Here is a 20552-nt window from a genome sequence, read left to right on the forward strand (position 1 = left end):
ATCTGAAGTTCTGAACACCAGACATCTAAAAGTGTCACAGACCTGTACCTCTGAAACAAATAATACCTTATATGTTTAAAAAAAAAAAAAAAAGAAGATAGTAGGAAAGGAAAAATGAAGGGGGGGAATTGGAGGGAGAGATAAACCATGAGAGGCTATGGACTCTGAGAAACAAACTGAGGGTTCTAGAGGGGAGGGGGTGGGGGGATGGGTTAGCCCGGTGATGGGTATCAAGGAGGGCACGTACTGCATGGAGCACTGGGTGTTATACGTAAACAATGAATCATGGAACACTACATCAAAAACTAATGATGTAATGTATGGTGATTAACATAACATAATAAAAAAATGAAAGTGTAACTAGATTCCTGTTTCAGGGACACTGAGTGAAAGTGGAAGTTCTTGCCTGTCAGGCATATTTGATAATTCAGAATCTAGAATTACAGACCCCTCATCCAATAACATTTTTTTGTCATACAGCTCCTATATAAAATCAATACAAATTATTGTGCTATAAACAAGAAAACTATAACAAAAAATTTTCAAATAATGCCAAGATTAATTCATTAAGATGAGATGATAAATTTTAAATAGAATAAATAGATTCCTGAACTGCTTAACAACCTACTTAATGAAGAAGAGTGAATCATATGAAGACAATGGAGAAATATTTAGTATGTGGCTGCTCTGACATAAAATTCTGGTACTGATGAAGGTGAGGACCCCTTCAGTGAGAATGCTGATGACAGACTGGTTAAGGACAGCTCTTAATTCAGTGGCTATTTAAAATTTATCATTGAACAATAAAACCTGAAATGCCCTGAAATCTTATGTTGTAGGTATGAAAGAAGCTTGACAAAGGTTTTCCTAAGTATATGAATAATCCTGAAATTTACACATTACTAATAAGTTATAGAACAGAAAAAACTTTTAGAAACTATCAATAATTTTTTAGATGTTTCGTTAACAATGCCAAAGGAAAATTAAGTTATCTTTTAATTCACTCTATAGAAAATGAAATTATAAAACTGTTGATAATTGAAGAGGTAAATAAAGAATATGAGGCCAAAAATATGCAGAAGTATTAAAAAGCTATATGAAGCAGTTAAGAGGATAAATATATTATTTTTATGGATTTTGTGATATTTGTGTCAATCGTCAACTTTTTACAAATATGTAACTTGTTCTTATTGTTTTTATTCTAAATAAACATATACCTTAGGATCTAATGTTGTATTAGAATTATTGTTTTCCTTTAAAGGCGCTCCAAAATTGTATATATTTCAGATACTCAAAAAACCTGAATCCTGTGTTCAAATCACTGTCACCTAAGTACTCATGGAAATAAAGGTCATGAAGTATTGAGTTTTTAAGAATCATCTCTCTCTTTAAAGCCAAATTTAAGTAAATGTAGTAGGAGAGTCTTATTAGCCTCTTCTGCATAATCTACAAAAATAAATTAGGAAAGTAAGATTACAGATTTCTCCATTTCTCTATGACTTGTTGACTTCTTTTAAGAGATTGATTTACTAATACAGCATAAATTTACTAATCAGTAAAAAGAATCCAAGAACAGTCGTGTCCAAGAAGTTTGCAAATCCATCCCAGCTGGCAAGAAAAATTCGACTTCTGAAATAGAGTAAGTGAGGGATAGTGTGTTTTAAGAGAGGCAGGGAGTTCAGGTCTTTTCAAGAGGGAAACATGACCACCAGCAACAGTGACTAGAAAAATCTTGAGAGGTGCCAATATTGATTTATTCACCCCCCACCTGTTACAGAAATGATTTAAGGTGCTTAAAGGACTTGTCAATACAACAAAAGAGAATACAGTGAAAAGTGGAGCAAAATAAATAGAGAAAAAGGAGGAGAATGTAATAAGGAGCCAGAAAACGGGACTAAAAGGCATGACCCACAAAGTCACCCCCACTGTTCCAAGAGGGCCTCAAATGCAGCTCTTAGTCTACAAGTGAGGAGATAAATTTATTCAGACTGAGCCTCGGAGGAAGGGTTGGAGTCTGGGTTGAATATAATTAAAATGAAACAACAGCAAACCTGAAAATGAGGGGTTTTGCAACGTTTTTCCCACATCAGCCAGAACAGAAACCCCCTCTCTGGAGCACAGATGAAGCACTGGGGGATGTGATCACTCTAACAGGCATCTTACTCTGATTAGGTCTTGGCAATTGTGCTGCACTGTAGGTTACACCTGTTAAAGTCCGACTCAACAAAACCCTTAACACATGGGATGTCACATAGCTTCCATGATTCAGCCATAAAAACAGAAGAGTGACACCAGCTAATTCAACACTGCATAAACAAAAAGGCTATAAAAAGGACAGCATCTGATGCAATCTAAATTGTGTATTGAGCCTTGTGTATTGCTCCTTCAGAAACCTCGCTAATATTTTCATATTTAATTGATATGTTTGCTTTTTGCATCAGAAGATGTTAAGGACATAAAGAAAAAAACTGATTTTCAATATAATCTTAGGCTCATGTTACGGCTATAGATCATAATAATCATGTTATTTTGATGATACTACGTCTACTCTGGACCTTTCAGCATTCTTGGAGTACAATGTCCAAGCAGTTTCTCTAAAACTCACGCTGTTAATATACCAAAAGCTAAGTAACAAGAGTATATTACTGATTATTATGTATATCACTGGCACTGATATCCTGAGTGATACCTTTCTCTCTCGATATACACAAGGATGGGATCTGTTCTCTTATTACAGGAGCAATACATATTCATTACAGAACACTCTGAAAATACAGATCAGCAAAGGGAAGAAAATTAGAGATAGTAAGGTCCAACCAAGGCTGAAAATCCCCAGTTTGGGCTCTTCCCATCAGCCTGTCCCCCATCAGCTCTCTGACCATTTTGGACACACCCTTCATCTCTGAACAGGAGGCCATGGATAACACCGGTTGGCTCACAAGAAGGACACGGTGCCATGGCAGATGACCACTGTCAATCCTGTATTTACATAATGCTCTTTAAGGAGTTTAAACACTCCTCACATGTATTTTACTTTGATTTTTTTGCCCATCTTCACCTACATTTTTATGTGATAGGGATCACGTGCACTGTGACAGACTACTGACTAGTCAGAGGCAGCTATTAAAAAAAAAAGAGAGAGGTCTCTTTGCTTAGCTACTTTTAATCCAGAGAATAATTTTTTATTAATGTAATTACAAGAAAGCCATTCATAACACAATCTAATGTTCCTCAACTTGAGGGAACCCCTGTGGTTCCAGGTATACTTGACCTATGGAAACACCAAGCTAGTCCCTTGTGAGGCTGGGGAACCAAAAAGCTTAGAGAATGGGGGGATTGGGGCACAGACTCCATATCTCTTGCCTCTGTACATATAGATTTAAGTGGGCACAGCACACCCAACATGAGCCCAACTTGTGTTCACATGGGATGGGAACATGTCTGGCCATGTCTGAACGGCTGGCGTGGGAGCGGGCAAGGCTAATTATAAGACTGCTAGAGAATCTTTGGGGAAAGCTAATCATCCTAAAGGAGAGCCCACAGGAGGGGCCAAGCATCAGAGGGGAGCAGGATTTTGAGAACTGTGGGGTCTATTACTTGGGTCATTTTCCCCAGGGTGAAGGAGCTGGGTAAAACCTAGGAGGCATTTCACGTAAAACTCAGTGAGATATGAGAGCAGCAAAGAACACAGCTCTGTGGCTTATAAAATCCATATGACTGAAGCTTGCTGCAGCACAGAACACAACAGCTTGCGCAGGACCTCAAACTGGCACAGAAAAGAGGCAGGAGAGGGTATCAGACTACCCAGGCTGGACACCAACGGCAGCAACCACAAAGAAAGGGGCTAATAGATTTGGCTACTTAAATTTTAGAAACCGACCTTAAAAACAAACCGAGAAACAAAATTAGAAGACAAGTGAAAAACTGAAAACAGTGTCGATATCACACCAGATCAACCAAAGACTAATACGATTTTTCAAAAGGCTATTAAAATTCAGTAAGGAGATTATTACCACCATCACCAACCTCCCCCCAAAATTTAGAACATGAACAGGTAATTCACTAAAGGAGAAATATAAATAGGTATATTTTTTAAATAACCATACTAAAAAATTTTAAAAATGTAGCTATCCTGGACTAAAAACCTTCAGGTTTAAAATGTATTTTATTGTAGTCTTACCAATAATCTCTACATTTTGGGTGTGTATATGGTTTTTGGAATCAGCCTGGATTAAAATCCCAGTTCTGCTACACACGAACTATGGGACACTGAGTAAGTTATTTGGCCTCAGTACTCCTACTTGCAAAATAGAGATAACATTATCTACATCTAAGTAATGTTGTAAGGAGTGAATGAAATCGTGTATATACAGTACCTAGCACACAGTAAGAATTTACTAAATATTTGCTGTTTTATTAGTACCTATTCTGATATATTTGGTAATAATGAGACTATCTGGCTAATCGGAAACCTGGATCATCTTACTTCTTAAAGCTTTCTGAGTTACTCTAAGATTTCAAGACCATGTATGCACACACATACACACATACACGAAAGAGATAATGGACAATTGTTATTGAAGACTGAAATACTAGTGCCAAAATAATGAGAACAGTTAACAATTATTTGGGTCCTGGGGTGCCTGTGTGGCTCAGTTGGTTGAGCGTCTGCCTTCGGCTCAGGTCATGATCCTGGAGTCCCAGGATTGAGTCCCGCATCGGGCTCCCTGCTCAGCAGGGAGTCTGCTTCTCCCGCTCCCCCCTCTTGTGCTCTGTCTCTAAAATAAATAAATAAAATCTTTAAAAAAAAAAAAAAAAAAAAACAATTATTTGGGTCTTGATCTTTAAAAAGTCACTTCAAAGGATAACGTAATTCTTGGCTGCTAGTAGAAACACTTTACATATGTTTTTAAATCATATTAAAATCAAGGGTAAAAGACATTACATAAATTCAGGAAATTTTTTTATCAAATGATATTTTTAAATCATGAATCAAATTATTTTATCATTTTAGAACTTATATTTTATATTTGATAATGTTGAAAAAGGCTAATTAGTACCTTCTTTCCTTTTGGCAGCTAGTAAAATGCAAATACAATTATATTTTTTAAAAATATGTGTATGATGTATGTATACAGAATTCTGTACTAGTGATTCAAATAAAAAAAATTATTTGGTCAAGTAGTTGTGCCAATAGACTTAAGATACTGATAATGATTTCCAGGAAAACATTTACAAATATACATCTTAACATAAAAACTCTCAGTATGACATGTAATTGTAGCAACAAAAGTCATCTTAAATTCCCAAACTGAAGGTAGGAAGCCTTTTGAGTTTACACTGGTAGTCACTCTCTCACAGAATTGAGCAATCATGGAGGACACAAATAAAAGGAAATCAATGGAGAAGGGATTTGAAAGAGAGAGAAATCACCGCACTCGTCTATGCTTAAAGTAACCATTACAAATCAAACAATATACTTGGGTTTTATATCATAGGAAATAAAGGGAAAGAATTGAGGGGGGAATAAGTGAAGGAAGAGAAAAACTGATAAGGCAGATGAACATAGAAACACAAGAGAGAAAAAGAGTTAAAGAAAGACAGTTAGAAGGACATATACAAACAGGGCATGACTCAAGAAAGAAAAAAAAGAGAGAAAGGAGAACAGAAATTAGCACATGGACATATGCACAGCACAAAAAACAACCACAGGAACCAAACATCCAAAAGAAAAAAAAAAAAAGGAAGAGAGAGAGAGAGACATAACACGGAAACACCTTTTTAAGAAGTAATATACTTGTTTTGTAACCTTTCTTGAATGAAGTTGTTAAAGATGATCAGAAGTGTGGCATTTTTTGCAACTATAGTCATTTGCGGAGCCATGACATCTTTTACTGGTCCCCAATGGCTGGGTGAAATTAACCTAATGGTTGATTCTGGTCCAAAGGCTAGAAGTTGTCCACTTCCATGCTTGACAATTAAAAATATTACATCTTCTGCTGCATCTCCTAAAAAAGAATGCTAGAAATAATAAATCCTCTGCAGTTTTTTGACATTTCACATATAGAAAAACCACGAACCATATCCCCCTTTATACTGACTGACAGGCATTCCCAAACTGGCACAGACTTATTTTTAATTTATTTAAATCAGTCTTGAAACTGTAATTTTAACTTGAAATTGGCAAAATCTCCTTTATTTCTTGAATATAAAAAACCTTACATTTTAATTCTAATGTGTGAATTCTTTTACAACCTGAATTTTTAAAAGGTGTCACCATGGGGTAATCTAAAGAGGATGTTAATATACTACCTTCCCTAAAAATATTTTAACATTTTTGTTCAATACTAAAAACTTACCTTCTTCCATTTTTTAGAACAGAGTAAATAGATCATATGAAAATTCTGTAGTTTATTTATAAAACAATTATATTTGAGTGTTACCATGGAGTAGCAAAGTTTTCAATTCCTTTCAGTTCTTTTCCTTTGAAGAAAAAATGTAGAGACCAACTATAAAACCCTCTAATTATAAATCAAATCCAAGATTTTATTGGACAACGAGATGCTTTATTAAATTTGATACACTTACTATATAAGAATTCTGTGAAAAAAATGGGGTATCAAATTACTTTGGACCTAGGTCTCTGCGTTATAAAGTCTGTCCCCAAAAGATGTCCTCTCACTATATCCGATGGCTATAAGCATACAGATGACCAAAAGCGGCAATAGCTTTTCCCAGTAAGACAAGTTTCAACTGACCTGCCCATGGTATTACAAGTCCTCCTAGCAAAATAAAAAAATCCCAATCCCCATGTCTATATAGTATCATCTCCAAGCAGGTGAGATGGATGAAGCACCTGGACCAGCCCTACATCTGTGCTTGGCATGAGGTCCACACAGGATCAGCCTTGGGAAGGCCATCTTCCCCTCATCCAGACAACTCTACTTGAACTATTCCGAGACTCCTTGGAGGGGTGAAACTTCTAGAAAAAAGAGAGTGAGAGAGAGAGAAAAAAGGTTTCAATATTGAAAGGAATATACAAATAATCAAATTCAACTGCACCAATGCTGAGGGGAAGGATGAAGAAGTTGGAAAACAAGCAGCTTTGTGAAAAGGCTCTCTGGTATGACGAGAACTGGCCAGAGTGTCACTATCCCTGACGTATCATTGGTGAAGGCCACCCATTTTCTTACCAGGCATGGGTGTCTCTACAATGAGGTGTTTGTGGTTGGTAAACAGTTCAGCGGAGTCTTGTTCTATTGATCTTTCCTCTAAGTCTGATTCTGGGATGGTAGTACAGCCACCTAGTTGGAAAAAATACAATATTTTAAGCAGTGTGTAGGAAAATCTGCCTCTCCACACAGCAACCACAGCTTAAGAACATACCAATCATAAAGGTAACAAACGATGTGACAACAATCTTCAGGAGCAGACCAAAAAGAATAATTTTAAATGTCTCTCTTCGGTGAAAATACTGGGAATGAGTTATTGCCCCAAAGACATATTATACCAAGATCACTTAGCAATAGCAGCAATGGTGTTGTCTTTATTCTTTTTGAAGTCAGAAAGGACAAAACCTATAGCGTATGTGGTATCTGTAATATAAGGGTACCCCAGCAGGAATTCTCTCTAATATCAGAGCATCAGAAACTATAAAAACAAAAGCACACTGACCACACGGGAATGAAACCTTTCTTGAGCCAAGAGGAAGGCTGCCTGCATCCCGAGACGATGCCTGTGGTGGTGTATCTCTGCACTTTGATTCTATCCTTGCGTCCAGCACCTCACAGTACAGACACAAACGCTTCATAATTCAACAGCAAAGCCACATGCTGCATTGTGGAAGCTTTCAATTCCCAGTCAGTTCCCACAGTGACTTGAGGATAAGCCAGCACCACTGCACTTTTAAAATATTGGGTATAAGTCATTTGATTTTATTCACCAAAATCTTGTAGGGGAGACTCGTGATAACTTCTTGACTGTATCTGTAACTTGATTTGACTAATTTGCTACCATTTCCTGAAAATGTACTGACATGCTGTACACTATACATATTTTTTTTCCAAAGCCATTCTTCTTCTTAATGTAGTGTGATTTTTTTTTTTTTTCTTTTCCTTCTCTGAGGCTTCTCACACACTGAGTCCAAAGTCTCTGTACTCAAGTTTGGCTGTATGCATGAAGGGGTTTATGAGGAAAGACAGGGTATCGCAGCACTGATTTGTAAACCACATCACTCAAATGAAAGGCAAGTGGCAAGATCCCAAGTCTGAAGGAGAATACACCTTACCATTCATCCCTCTGCATCAACTCTGAAAAAAGAAATTGATGCCCAGGAAAACTTGAGAGAAAAGCATCTCCACATTCATAAAATAAGAATTAGAGGTAGCCTCAGAGGTTTCCCAAGAGGATATGTTAGAATTCTCCAACAGTGCAATGAAACTTACCTGGCTATATCTAAAAACGGCAAGGGCCCCATCCAGAAGGAGGACCAGGCTTAATTATTTTTTTTTTTAAGATTTTATTTATATATTTGACAGAGAGACACAGCAAGAGGGAGAACACAAGCAGGGGGAGTGGGAGAGGGAACAGCTGTGGAGCAGGGAGCCCGATGCGGGGCTCGATCCCAGGACCCTGGGACCATGACCTGAGCCGAAGGCAGACACTTAACAACTGAGCCACCCAGGCACCCCTTATTTTTAATCTGTTTCCAAAGCCTGTGTATCATGGTAACAATAACTACCATTATTGAGTACTTTCTAAATGCTAGAAACCCTGACCATATTATCTCATTTAGTTTCTAGAAACCATGAAATAGATATTATTATTCTCATCTTACAGATAAGACAGATCTAATGAGATGCAGCAACTTGCCAAGGTCACATGGCTCCTAACCGAACTCACCCACCCAAGCCTGACAACACCTAAAGCGCATGTCATCTGACCACTTACTCTATGGCTCCTCAGTTGCAGCATTAGCCAGAGGTACTGAGGCTGCAGGACTCAGGTATCAGCAGGTTTTATTCCACCTGGAAATCCACTGAGTGTGATGGCCAGGAGCACTGCTTAGAGTATTGTGAGGCCAAGGCAGGCACTGAGGTGCTGGGACCTTGGCAAAGCCCATGAAATAGCACCCTTCTCCTCCTGGCCCCTCACCCAACTGAGATGAAAACTAGGGTATGTGGGGTGAGGAAGTACTTCTGTAAGACTAATGATAGGGAAGAACAGAAATAAGTGATGTGCTCCTTGCAGAACAGAACCTGATCTCAAGAAAAAAAAAGGACCAAGAATGGCTTGGTTTCTCATTGCACACTCACAAATCAGTTTAAGACATCCTTGAGGCAGAGGGAGGGAGGAAGCAGGGTGAGGCCAGGAATGTTGTACTCCTATAGCTATCTTCACACACAAAGAAACTTCAGGAGTGGGGAAGAAGTATACCCAGCCAACAAATGGGAAGACTGCAGTGATCAGTTAGTGGTGTCTGCCACACATTTGTGGAGAGAGGCAGATCTCCACTGATTAAGTAGAGTCCACCTTTTTTATTCCAGCTGACTCATATTGAGGCAAGACAAAGGATAAAGACTTAAAAGTACTTCCTAGTTCTTTAACCACATGGACATAAAAGGACAAGTCAGTCATTAGAGACTATGAACAACTTATGTAATTTCCTCTTTTCTTCTTGGCACAAAATTTTTTTTCCTTGTCCTTAGTACAAAGAGATAAAAAAAATCTCTCAAATCCCACTGCAGGGCTGACCAGTCATTTGCCCTGGGAATCCCACCCCCCCACCCCCCGCCCTTTTTCGGATGCCTCCATGCAGCCAGACTGACCAACCACATGCCTAGAGTTTCCTACCTCCCAGTTTGGATCTGGCATCCTGACCAATGGAAAATGGGAGAAGGGAAAAAGCTGGGCAGAGAATTCCCCTCCTGCCTCTCCCCAGGTGGACTCTGAATTATTATTTTCTTTTTGCCAACCTCCAGGAAAGTGCTGTGTGCTGGGTAGATGTATCTGCTGGGTCTCTTCATGGCTCTTTGAGAGAAGAACCAAGGATGAACCATTTTATATTATATCACATATTTCCTTGACTCCCTTACCTTTTTCCTCATCTTCCCTTCCCTGAGTTTGTCAAATAAACCATCATATTAATCCTTGCCTCAGGCTCTGCTTTACTGCAAAAATTATTGACACTGGAAATAGTTCTAAAAAGCAGGCCTTCAACACAGAATTTTGAGGTTAGATTGCCCACCTATGTGTAAGAAATGGGGGCTCCATGAGTGGGAGCAAACATGATGGGCAAAACCCTGTTATGTAATTATGTAAGCTTTTATCCATGGCTAACTGGAATGAAGTGCATGTAGAGGTCAAGACTGGCAGATTGAATAGCTGTGGAGTGGAAATGTTTATAATTATAAACATTCCCGAATAGGGCGGCTGCTTCTGATGACCAGATATGTTGGAAAAAAAGAAAACGGCAAGTTTGGTGAAGTTAATAGGCAATGAAAGGCACATCCTTAAAGTCAGAAGGCCACTTTGGCCTTGCTATTTTAAGTGAGATCATTGGACCCACAGCACTGGGTATCACCAGGGAGCTTGTGAGAAATGCAGAATCTTAGTCCTCACCCCACAGCTACTACATTTGAATCTGCTAAGAAGGACAGATGAGTATATCTGATGAGATTTTTGCTAGGAAAAAAACATTTGTTTGTTAAAAATTTCAGAGTAAACAGTAAATAGAAATAACATATAAAACTTCCAGACTATCAGAGACCCTCTGAAGCCCATCCGTGGAAGTGGAGCCTGGCTTCCATGGATGCCAGATGAAGTACCCTTGGCTTAGAGCCTGTATCATCAAAGGAAAGAAAGGAAGAAAAACCACAGCTGGATGAAATCATCCAAACACACACTGTGTGTGCAACACATAAGAGCCAACAGGCAAAAACAAGTGAGAGCCAGGGACCTCCTGATCTGGAAATCATAGTACTATGGACCTAGTGTGTGCTGGACACTTGGCTATGAATTCTCAGTGCATTAGCTTACTCAATCCTCAGACAACCCTATCAGTAAGGGTTTATTGGCCCCACTTTACAATGATAAAATTGATATTAATTTGTGTTTTTTCTTCAGCTTTCCCTCCCCTGTGCCTCTTCCCCCCAAATTTCTCCAGGCCGTTTGTGCTTCCATGCCTCAGAAATTTGTACTGGGGCCAAATCAAAAAAAAAAAAAAAAAGTAGCCTGAAAATACTCTCTTTTCTAGCCTTAGTTTTCCATAGCCTGAGCTCACTGAAGATATTAAAGTTATCTCTGAGGAAAGATTTTCTCTAGTGGTAATTCAGAGGGGTAAAGAGAGCCAGGTTGGACCACCCCAAGGGAGCAAGGCATCAAGGGATGGAGATGCAGGCACAAGGAGGGCTGGGGATCAGGAGCTCCAACCTCAGCAAGGACTCCCTCATCCACCAAGCCTCTGCTGTGGGCTTAGGCAATGAGGCTGTTGACAGTATTGCACCCTCATTTTCTGAGCCCCACGGAGACAGGAGCTAGGGGACGTGGGGTGGGCAATAATAACTGAGACCGAATTTCCCACCATCTTGCTCATAAAGAAAATTAAAATTTTGACATTTTTTTGCATCCCTGACTTAGCTTTGTAAGACTAACTATCAGGCCTGCTAGAAAGTCTCAATTTATTAAATGTAAACCTAGAGATTACATCATTCGCCAAAGGTCACACAGCAAGTCTGTATGAGCTGCAGCCCGCTCTTCCCATGGCAGCCATGCTTCTCAAAAGGACCAGTTTTTAAAAATTTCTAATCTATCTAAACTAATATTTTTGTAAAATGTAATAACAATAAAAGGAATTACTAGAAAAATGAAATGAACAATATACCAGCCCTCATCTATTAGTAGTAGACTTAATCTTTATAAAAGTACTCTGTCAATTGCTACAAGTTCCTAAACACTTACTCTCAATTTCAGGTTCACAAAAAGTCTACAGGCAGATGCCAGTCTTCTGGCCACATTTTAACAGCAGTGACACAAGATATGGTCTACCTTAATTAATATGATACATAGAATTAGAGTTTAGAAATAACCATTCAGCAAACTCCTAATTATTTAAAGTTCAGATAGCCAGTAAAGTCATTGTGGCAACAACAGGGGCTTCTCACGACTTACTTATGTGATCTTTGTTCTACTCAAATATCTGGGGGGCAGCTCCCTCACTGCACAGTATCCAGACCAGCCCCCACCTCCCTGCCAGGGAAGATGTCCAGGTTCCCCAGTGCCTGCTCTCGCCACAACAATGGGGATCCACTTCTACTTCTGTGCTCTTTTATAAGAGGAGATTCATTAAGGGAAACTGCGATCAGGAGTTGGGACTCTGGGTGCATTGGCATAAGAGAACAATGTTGTAAGTGGTAGCTAATCCCTGCAGGTAAAATTTTAAAAACATGAAGCATGTATCATGAATTGTGAATAATCAGCCCAGGAGCATTTGGAACAAGATAGTCTATAAATTGGAGACTACACCAATGATGTTTAGGAGGATGTTTTTGAGGCACTTTACTACACTGCCTATTCCTCTGAATTGTTACCAAATTATGTACAAGCTCATTTGTGTTAACCATACCTAGCTGTAAAAATTTGTTTTTTTGCAAGTTAATAACACATTAATACATACAGAAATCCTCATGTAGCCAGGAAATTATTTAAGTAAAAAACCTTACCTAAAATTCTGAATAGGAGTTCACACTATATTTATAAAGATAATGCAACTCAAGGATTTTTTAGGGAGTCCAAACTATCCTCAAACCTGTCTCTGCATTTAAAAGCAAACTATAAAATGGTTGAACTTCCTCCTTAACCATGTGGAACATATTTTCTCAACAAGGGAATTACTCTAAGGAATTTCTACCCACTGTCAGAAAAACAAACAAATAAAAATAACAATAAAAAAGAGCTCAGGTGGGCGGCTGGGTGGCTCAGTCGTTAAGCGTCTGCCTTCGGCTCAGGTCATGGTCCCAGGGTCCCGGGATCGAGTCCCACATTGGGCTCCCTGCTTGGCAGGAAGCCTGCTTCTCCCTCTCCCACTCCCCCTGCTTGTGTTCCTGCTCTTGCTGTGTCTCTCTCTGTCAAATAAATAAATAAAATCTTAAAAAAAAAAAAAAAAAAGAGCTCAGGTCCTCTCTCTAGGTTGCTACTGTGGCATTAACTATAAAAGTTACAGAATTCAAAGGTCAAGATAGGAGCCCACCAGAAACAAATGTGACTATCCTCTAGAATACTAGCTAGAGATCAAAATCAGAATGCAAGGTAAACATTGAGATGCCGCTAAATATGTAACCAGCTAGCTGGCAAGAGAGAGAAGTAAAGCCCTGATCTGTAGTGTTTGCCCATGTCCATGGTGTAAATACTCCCATCATGGCCAGTTTCAAGCAACCAAAGTGGCATCGCCAAATAAGAGCTTGGCAGAGTTGCACGGAGAGCACACAGTTAGCACTTTCACCACACAGACTCTGTAGACACCAACCACCTCCAGAGCATAGAGTAAAATGTAGTAAAATAGTAAAGATTTTTAAAGTATATTATCTTTGTTCCTGATACAATGTATTTGATTATAAATATACATAATTTAGCTTTTAATAATGGCTGAGTTTGTCACCTAGCTCACAGAATATCTAAAAATTCAACAACTGGCTCTCATGAGCTAGTGAAAGCCAGTTCCAGCACTGTAGGTGGGCATGGTGTAGGGGGTTTAATGTTATGTTATGAATCCTCGATTCAAACTGTGGCACAGCATTTATGAGCCAACCGATTCTCTGGCGCAAGTTATTTCACTTGAACGAGCTTCAGTTTCCTTATCTATAAAATAGAAACTATGGCATCCCTCCTTCGTAAGAGAGAAACTGATGAGTGTGTGTAAGTGCCTGGGACACTGAAAAACACAGGAAGTTTTGGCTATTTTCAGGTAAAAGTTAGGAACACTAAAAGAAGAATAAATAGGCCAAGATAAAGGTCCCTTTATAAAGGTGGGAGTCTGAAAGGGCAGGGTTCACATAGGCTGATGCACCTATGGGCCAAAGACACAGCTCTGCAACAAAAAAGAAAAGTGCCCAGAAACCTTAAACAGTGGCCAACTCTGAAACTGACTGCTCTGTTTTACTTATGCCCTATCCTATACTTTTCCTTCTATTTGATTAGCTGAGTTCTAATATTTGATCCTACCCCCATGTGAATCCTGGTGGCCCCACTTACCTGCCTCACTCTCTACCTTATAACCCAAATAGTCTAAATCAAGGGTTCACCAGTTAGTAAACATTTTTTAAATTCTGCAGGCCATCTGATCTCTGGTGCAATCACTCAATTTTCCATTGTAGTGCAAATGCAGCCAAAGACAAAATGTAAATGTGAATGAGCACTGGTTGTGTTCCAATAAAATTTTATTTACTAAAACAGGTAGTAGGCCAGATTTAGCCCATGGACCATAAATAGTTTGCCGATCCCTGGCCTAATCCAAGGCTCACAGAAAGTTACTCTTTTACAGTATCCTAATTCTAAAGGATCCTAGAGGCATTTTAACACTGTTAGATCACCTTATAGTTACTATAATAACTAGGAGGAGGAGGGAGTTGGAGGAAGAAGAGGATGACGAAGAGAGAGGAGAAGGAGGAGGGTGAGGAGGAGGAGAAGTAGTAGTAGTAGAAGTAGAAGAAGTAGTAGTAAGAGTAGTACTAGTTTAAAAGCATATTGTTGGGCACCTGGGTGGCTTAGTTGGTTAAGCGCCTGCCTTCCACTCAGGTCATGATCCCAGGGTCCTGGGATGGAGCCCCACATTGGGCTCCCTGCTCAGTGGGGAGACTGCTTCTCCCTCTGCCCCTCCCTCCTGCCCCCTGCCCCTGCTTGTGTGCATTCACTCGCTCTCTCTCTCTCCTTCTCTCAAATAAATAAATTGTGAAACACATAAATTGAAAAAAAAAAGCATATTGTTTACCCTACTGCTACAATATTTTTGGTTTAGGCAGTGATAAACTTTTTTTTTAATAGACTACTTTTCAAAACCATTTTAGATGTTCAGAAAAATTTAGCAGATTATACAGTGAATTCTTACATATCTTCTGCACAGTTTCTCCTATTGTGGTATCTTGCATTAGTGTGGTACATTTGTTACGATCAATGAACCAGTATTAATACATTATTATTAACCAAAGTCCATAGTCTATTAAAATTTCCTTTGTTTTTACCTAATATCTTTTTTCCATCTAGGATACCATACGACATTAGTTGTCATACCTCTTTTGGCTCTTCTTGGTTGTGACAGTTCCTTAGACTTCCCCTAGCTTTTGATGGCCTTGACAGTTTCGAGGAGTACTGGTCAAGTATATTGCAGAATGCCCTTCTACTGGAATTTATCTGATGTTTTTCTCATGACTAGACTGGGGAAAAATTTTTATAGGAGGTTTCTTTTTATAAATTCTTAAGGTTTCCAGTATTTTAGAATTGTCTCCAGGGGTTTATCTTTCCTTTTATCAAAAGTGAAAGCTAAGTGGGCGGTGACTGGAGAGGCCACTGAAGGGGAAGGAGGCCAACAGTGAGACTTGACCGAGACCATGAAGCTCACAGGAGTGGACCAGGTTGGATCTGGCAGCAGGACCCAGGCCAGGTTATCAGTTGCCCCATCTGTAAAAAGAGGGTCTTAATGAGGACTATCGGGAGGATTATATGAGACCATGTTCACCCAGTACAGTGCTTATCACACAGTACATTTTATCATCTCTGCCCTCTATTAACTTTTTTTGGCAAGATGTACTTTCTGCATCATTTTTGTGGAATCAAAGAACTCAGTTTTCAGTTCAACTGCCTTCATTTAGTAGATATCAAAACAGAGGCTAAGAGAAGGTAGCTCATGCCCCTAATGTCCCAGAGCTAGTTCTGAATCTCTTGCTTCCTAAACCACTAGAGCTTTCTCAAGTACTCCTCCTTTTCCAGAAAGATCTCAATGGATTTGTGAGTTGGCTGTTCTAACTAGTACTTCCTTTCAATGATACAGAAAATCCAGCAGGTTGGCAAGCTGTTCTTTGGGTATATTTTAGGATTTGCTGATTTATTTTCTTGCAAAGGTGACCTTTGCCGTCAATTGGGTGTATGGGTGAGAATGTTCCATTCCTTCAGGGAGGAAAACAACTTTTCTTCTTTTTTCTTCATAATTGAGAGGAATCAAACAAGGCGCCACTGAGAATCACAAATGACCCCAGACCCTGCTCTGACTTGCCAGCCAAAGAATCATCTGTTCAAGTGGCTTGAATTGCCACTTAGAATTAAAAACAGCAGAAGCCTCAAAAATATACACCAGTGATATTCTTCATTTAATCAAGATTTAGTTGATGGATAGAGTATTTTTTTGAGGTTAACATTCAGATTTCATTTCAAAGGTTTATAATTCATGTGAAGCGTGGGGAATGGGTGCTTTGAAAAGAATAGTTCACTATCTTAAATATGAAGAGCTTCCCAAAGAGACTTGAATAGTAGTTTATCAATTTCTCTATAAATACAGCCATTGGGAAATGTTTTATTCTTTATCCTCCCCCCCTTATCTATCTATACATGTGTGAGTGTGAACACACGCAAGCACAGAGGCATACAGACATGTACAGGAGTTTTTCTGATAATTCTCCTTTACTGTGTTTATTTTCCTAATTGTTCTTATATTTTTTCTTTTTTTTTTTTTTTAGATTTTTTATTTATTTATTTGACAGAGAGAGACACAGTGAGAGAGGGAACACAAGCATGGGGAGCGGGAGAGGGAGAAGCAGGCTTCCCGCGGAGCAGGGAGCCCGATGCGGGGCTCGATCCCAGGACCCTGGGATCATGACCTGAGCCGAAGGCAGATGCTTAACGACTGAGTCACCCAGGTGCCCCTAAATTTATTTTTTTTCTAACCCAAGGACAGCATAAGCTTAGAAAGCCAAGTTTCCTACTGTACGTTTGTATAGTGATTTTAGCTGAGTGTTTAGAAACTTTTCAGCAAAATGGACCAGTGGAAGGAAGGATGCAGGTAGAAGAGACAGGGAGACAGAGGATGAAAAGGAAAGGGAAAGAGAAAGGATGAATCACCAATGCAGGATATGATTCCGTGAACATACTCTTATGTAAGATATTTGGGGCAACTTACTGAAGGTGTAGATGATCAAATATTCAAGCATAAAAAATACATTAGCAGTTAGGAAAACGTAATGCAGAATAAGAGGGATAGCTAAGAAGAGCTGTGGAAAAAACACAGATTAAAGACCTACACAAGGGCTACAGTGGAAATAAAAGGTAAAAAGCTCTGGAGGAAAAATGGGGCTGCACTTCCCTGATTGATTCCCCACCAATCTCCATCTAAATTGGACTTCAGATCAAAGTGTCTGGTCTGTCCCATACTTGGACTTGACATTTCCTTAAAAGCACATCATAAGTGGTAAGGTTATGCTTGTTGGAAATATTATGACTAATGACCTGTTTGTGTGTGTGTGTGTGTTAACTCTGTTCTGTGCTTAAGAGCGATTTTGGAGAGCCAACATTTCTGTGAAATTGGGTTTAGAAAGGTGCTTGCTTAGCAGATATGTTCCAGAAAAAAAAAAACAACATATTTATATATATATATATATATATATAAATGTGTATACATACATATACATAATAAATACAACAGGCACAGACCTCATCAAAACACATCTTGGAAATAAAGCTGTTGCAAATGTATGATATCACTGAATATGTTTCTACCACAGCATGGTAAATCAGGTTGATATCATGTGATGACGCTGCTACTCTAAAGGAGGAACCGGACGACATAGGTCTGTATCTTTCTCATCTCTACTTCCATTCTGCCCTTTACTTTGTTGTAATGTGGAAGCACCCCATCCTTAACTTGGTTCAATTTTACAGTTTCAAAATTCAGCAAAGCAGAAGAAGAAAATGCTTTTCGATCTAGTTCTAGGTGTCCAGTTCCAACATAAAATATTTGCTTTCCTGTGTTCTGTTTCAGTCCATTCTACAACTTTTCTATCTCCCTGTATTCGCAGATGCCATGCTGACCACATCGACAGTAGCTCATCCACCAGCAAGAGATAATAATGGCTAGCAAAGAGAGGCAGGTGAAGGTCACTGTAATGTGTGTCCACCATGACAACCCATGGAATGTTTGGGAATCTAATTTTGCTGCTTAATAATAAGCTTTGATCCCCCCCACACACAGTGAGAACTTAAAATGTGTTCAAGACTATGCGTGTACCTATGTTTGAAAATATTTCCATTTCACACTTCACAGCAGAGACCAAGTGTGTGAATAAAAGGGAGTCTAATATATTTTAAGAGGTCTAGCATGTGTCTCAACAAGTTCTAAAATCCCCATAAAGGCTAAATACTAAGTCCCTTGGGGTGTAAGGGCTCCAGTTAGAGTCTGTATTTAAGAGAGCAGGGTGCTCCTGACATTAAGAGGTTTCCACAACTTGAATAATGATAGGTGTCTAAGTATTCTTTTAGCTAGACCACCATTTAGAATTTAGGCCCACTTGGTACAGAGGACTAAGAAATACAGGAACATAGCCATTTTCATCCATTGATAATTACGTAAACAGAATGTACCAAGCAGAAAAAGAATCCTATTTACAAAAAAGCAAGTGCGGTCCATAAATCCTACAGATTGGAATGGATCCAGGTTAAGAATTTCTCCAGATGTCAGTCTGTAAACAGGGCTTCATAAAGTGAATTCCTCAATTAATTGTTGGCAAGAGTGATCTTTACACTATGTTAGTGCATTATGACCCCCAACCATATGTAGGTGAATTGTTGTCTGGCCCTATAGATCATTAATCAGTTACGACACAAATTAGGAGACAGAAGCTGGGGTCAGCACAACTTCTGATATGGAGAGAAGGTACCATAAAATTACTGCTCAGGAACTCAGAGCTTTGCTCAGTGAAGGAAATGAGAACTCTTCCTATTTATTTGCATTACATCTGTTTTCCTAACACATTTAGTTCTTAACCTGGAGCACTTGGAAAGACACAAACCCAGTAAGAACATAAACATGGAACTTAAAAACAAAACAAAACAAAACAAAAACCTACTCACTATTTTGTTAAAGTCTCCAATCACAATGTTTTCCCACATGTTAACAAGGCCATTAAATCCCCCAAACAGGAATACAAAAGTATTACCCGGCCATAGTAAGAAGGTGGGGAAGAAGAGAAAGTTAATATTTGCTTTTTCTTGCCAGTTGATCGATGTCTGGAGCACTCTGCAATGAAATGCAAGATGTATTGTCTTTCAACTAGATTTTTTCTATACTGATAAGTACAGTATTTTCTTGTTCAAAAAGAAGGTGATTGTGGTTTTTCATTTCCATTTTGTTTCTAAATCCTAAGGAAATCCAATGTACAACTGGAAAGAGACATGATTTTAAGACATTTCCATTTCAAATACTTTCCTCTCCTAACTCCCACTTCAGAGACCAACTCTCTCTCAAAAGTACACATGCACAAATAAAACATTATAGCCACAGTTGAGAAAGAAAGGAAGCCAATAGTTCTGCAATAATAATTTCTTTCAAAAACTGAAATGAAATAGTAAGAGCATAACTCTACTTTGCCTGGACACCACATAATAAGAGAGCCAGTGTTCTTCACAGCTTCCCTCTTGCATCAAGCGGCTATTAATTCCCCAATGATCCTGGCAACATTTCTTCAACTTGAGTTTCTTTCCACAACCCAATTAAAAGCCATAATCTTGACCAAACTGTGTTGTTTTTAATAACGACAGAGTCTAGGTGATGATTATGAAATGAAGAGGTCAGTTAAGTCACTCTGGTTACAAACAGGTTCAGAGTAAAGAGAAAAGAACACAATGGTTCTGGAGAGTGCCTGTTCCATCATATTCTTCAAATGCAATGAGGAACCTGAATAAACACTCAGGACTCATTCCAAAGTAACTTTATTGTCTAGTGATACATTTCTAAAATAGTCCATTAAACAATGTCATATCTTACAGAAAAGGGAAATGTACACAGGATGATAAGTTAGCCCACTGATCGCAGAGAGGGATATCCTGAAAAGGGGCGTTGCATGGCAAGTTTCACTGTATCTTGAACAAAGTCACATAAATCTGGGCCTTAGTTTCCTTTTCCCAGAAATGCAGAAAATATAGCATTTATCTTATGAGAGAAAAAGATTAAGCTAGTTAATGCCTGTAATATAGTTATCAGAGACTGGCACACAGTAAACTCCCAATAAATGTTAGCTATTATTTTCTTGATTAACCCCCGATACACATTAGTCATTACAGTTACAGCCAATTACACACGAAACTGCAAGCCATAAGGACAGCACAAATTTATATTTGACACTCTAAAAAATGCTCAAGTGAAAATTGAGGCCTGGGGTAAGCAGACCAGTGGCAGAATGTTTCCAGCTGTACCAAGTAGCCAACACCCAAACTGTCAATGATGCATTAAAATAATTCACTTGAAAATAGTGCGTGCATTCCTTTTAAGTTGAAATCAATTAATATAACACTGTACG

General features: G+C 38.9%; 1 protein-coding gene across 12 annotated transcripts in view; it reads right to left on the reverse strand.

Moving 5' to 3' along the window:
* Positions 1 to 6383: 6383 nt before the first annotated feature.
* BBS9 (Bardet-Biedl syndrome 9) overlaps positions 6384 to 20552 on the reverse strand; it is a 452171-nt gene continuing 438002 nt past the window's right edge. For 8 of the 12 annotated variants that reach the window (XR_010406427.1, XM_064575069.1, XM_064575068.1 and 5 more), the window contains 2 exons: positions 7194 to 7304; positions 6550 to 6982 (listed from right to left, as the gene is read on the reverse strand). Coding sequence is in view for 10 of the 12 variants with exons in the window: in XM_064575069.1 (XP_064431139.1) it covers positions 6951 to 6982; positions 7194 to 7304 (143 nt within the window). In the remaining 2 variants the exon portion in view is untranslated. Of the gene's footprint in view, positions 6983 to 7193; positions 7305 to 20552 lie in introns of all 12 variants that reach the window. The other 4 variants (XR_010406428.1, XM_064575070.1, XM_064575074.1 and 1 more) reach the window with 2 other exon arrangements.

The sequence above is a fragment of the Mirounga angustirostris genome, unplaced genomic scaffold (assembly GCF_029215605.1).
Source record: "Mirounga angustirostris isolate CCGP_5_RB_7025 unplaced genomic scaffold, mMirAng1.0.hap1 SCAF_12, whole genome shotgun sequence".
Lineage (NCBI taxonomy): Eukaryota > Metazoa > Chordata > Mammalia > Carnivora > Phocidae > Mirounga > Mirounga angustirostris.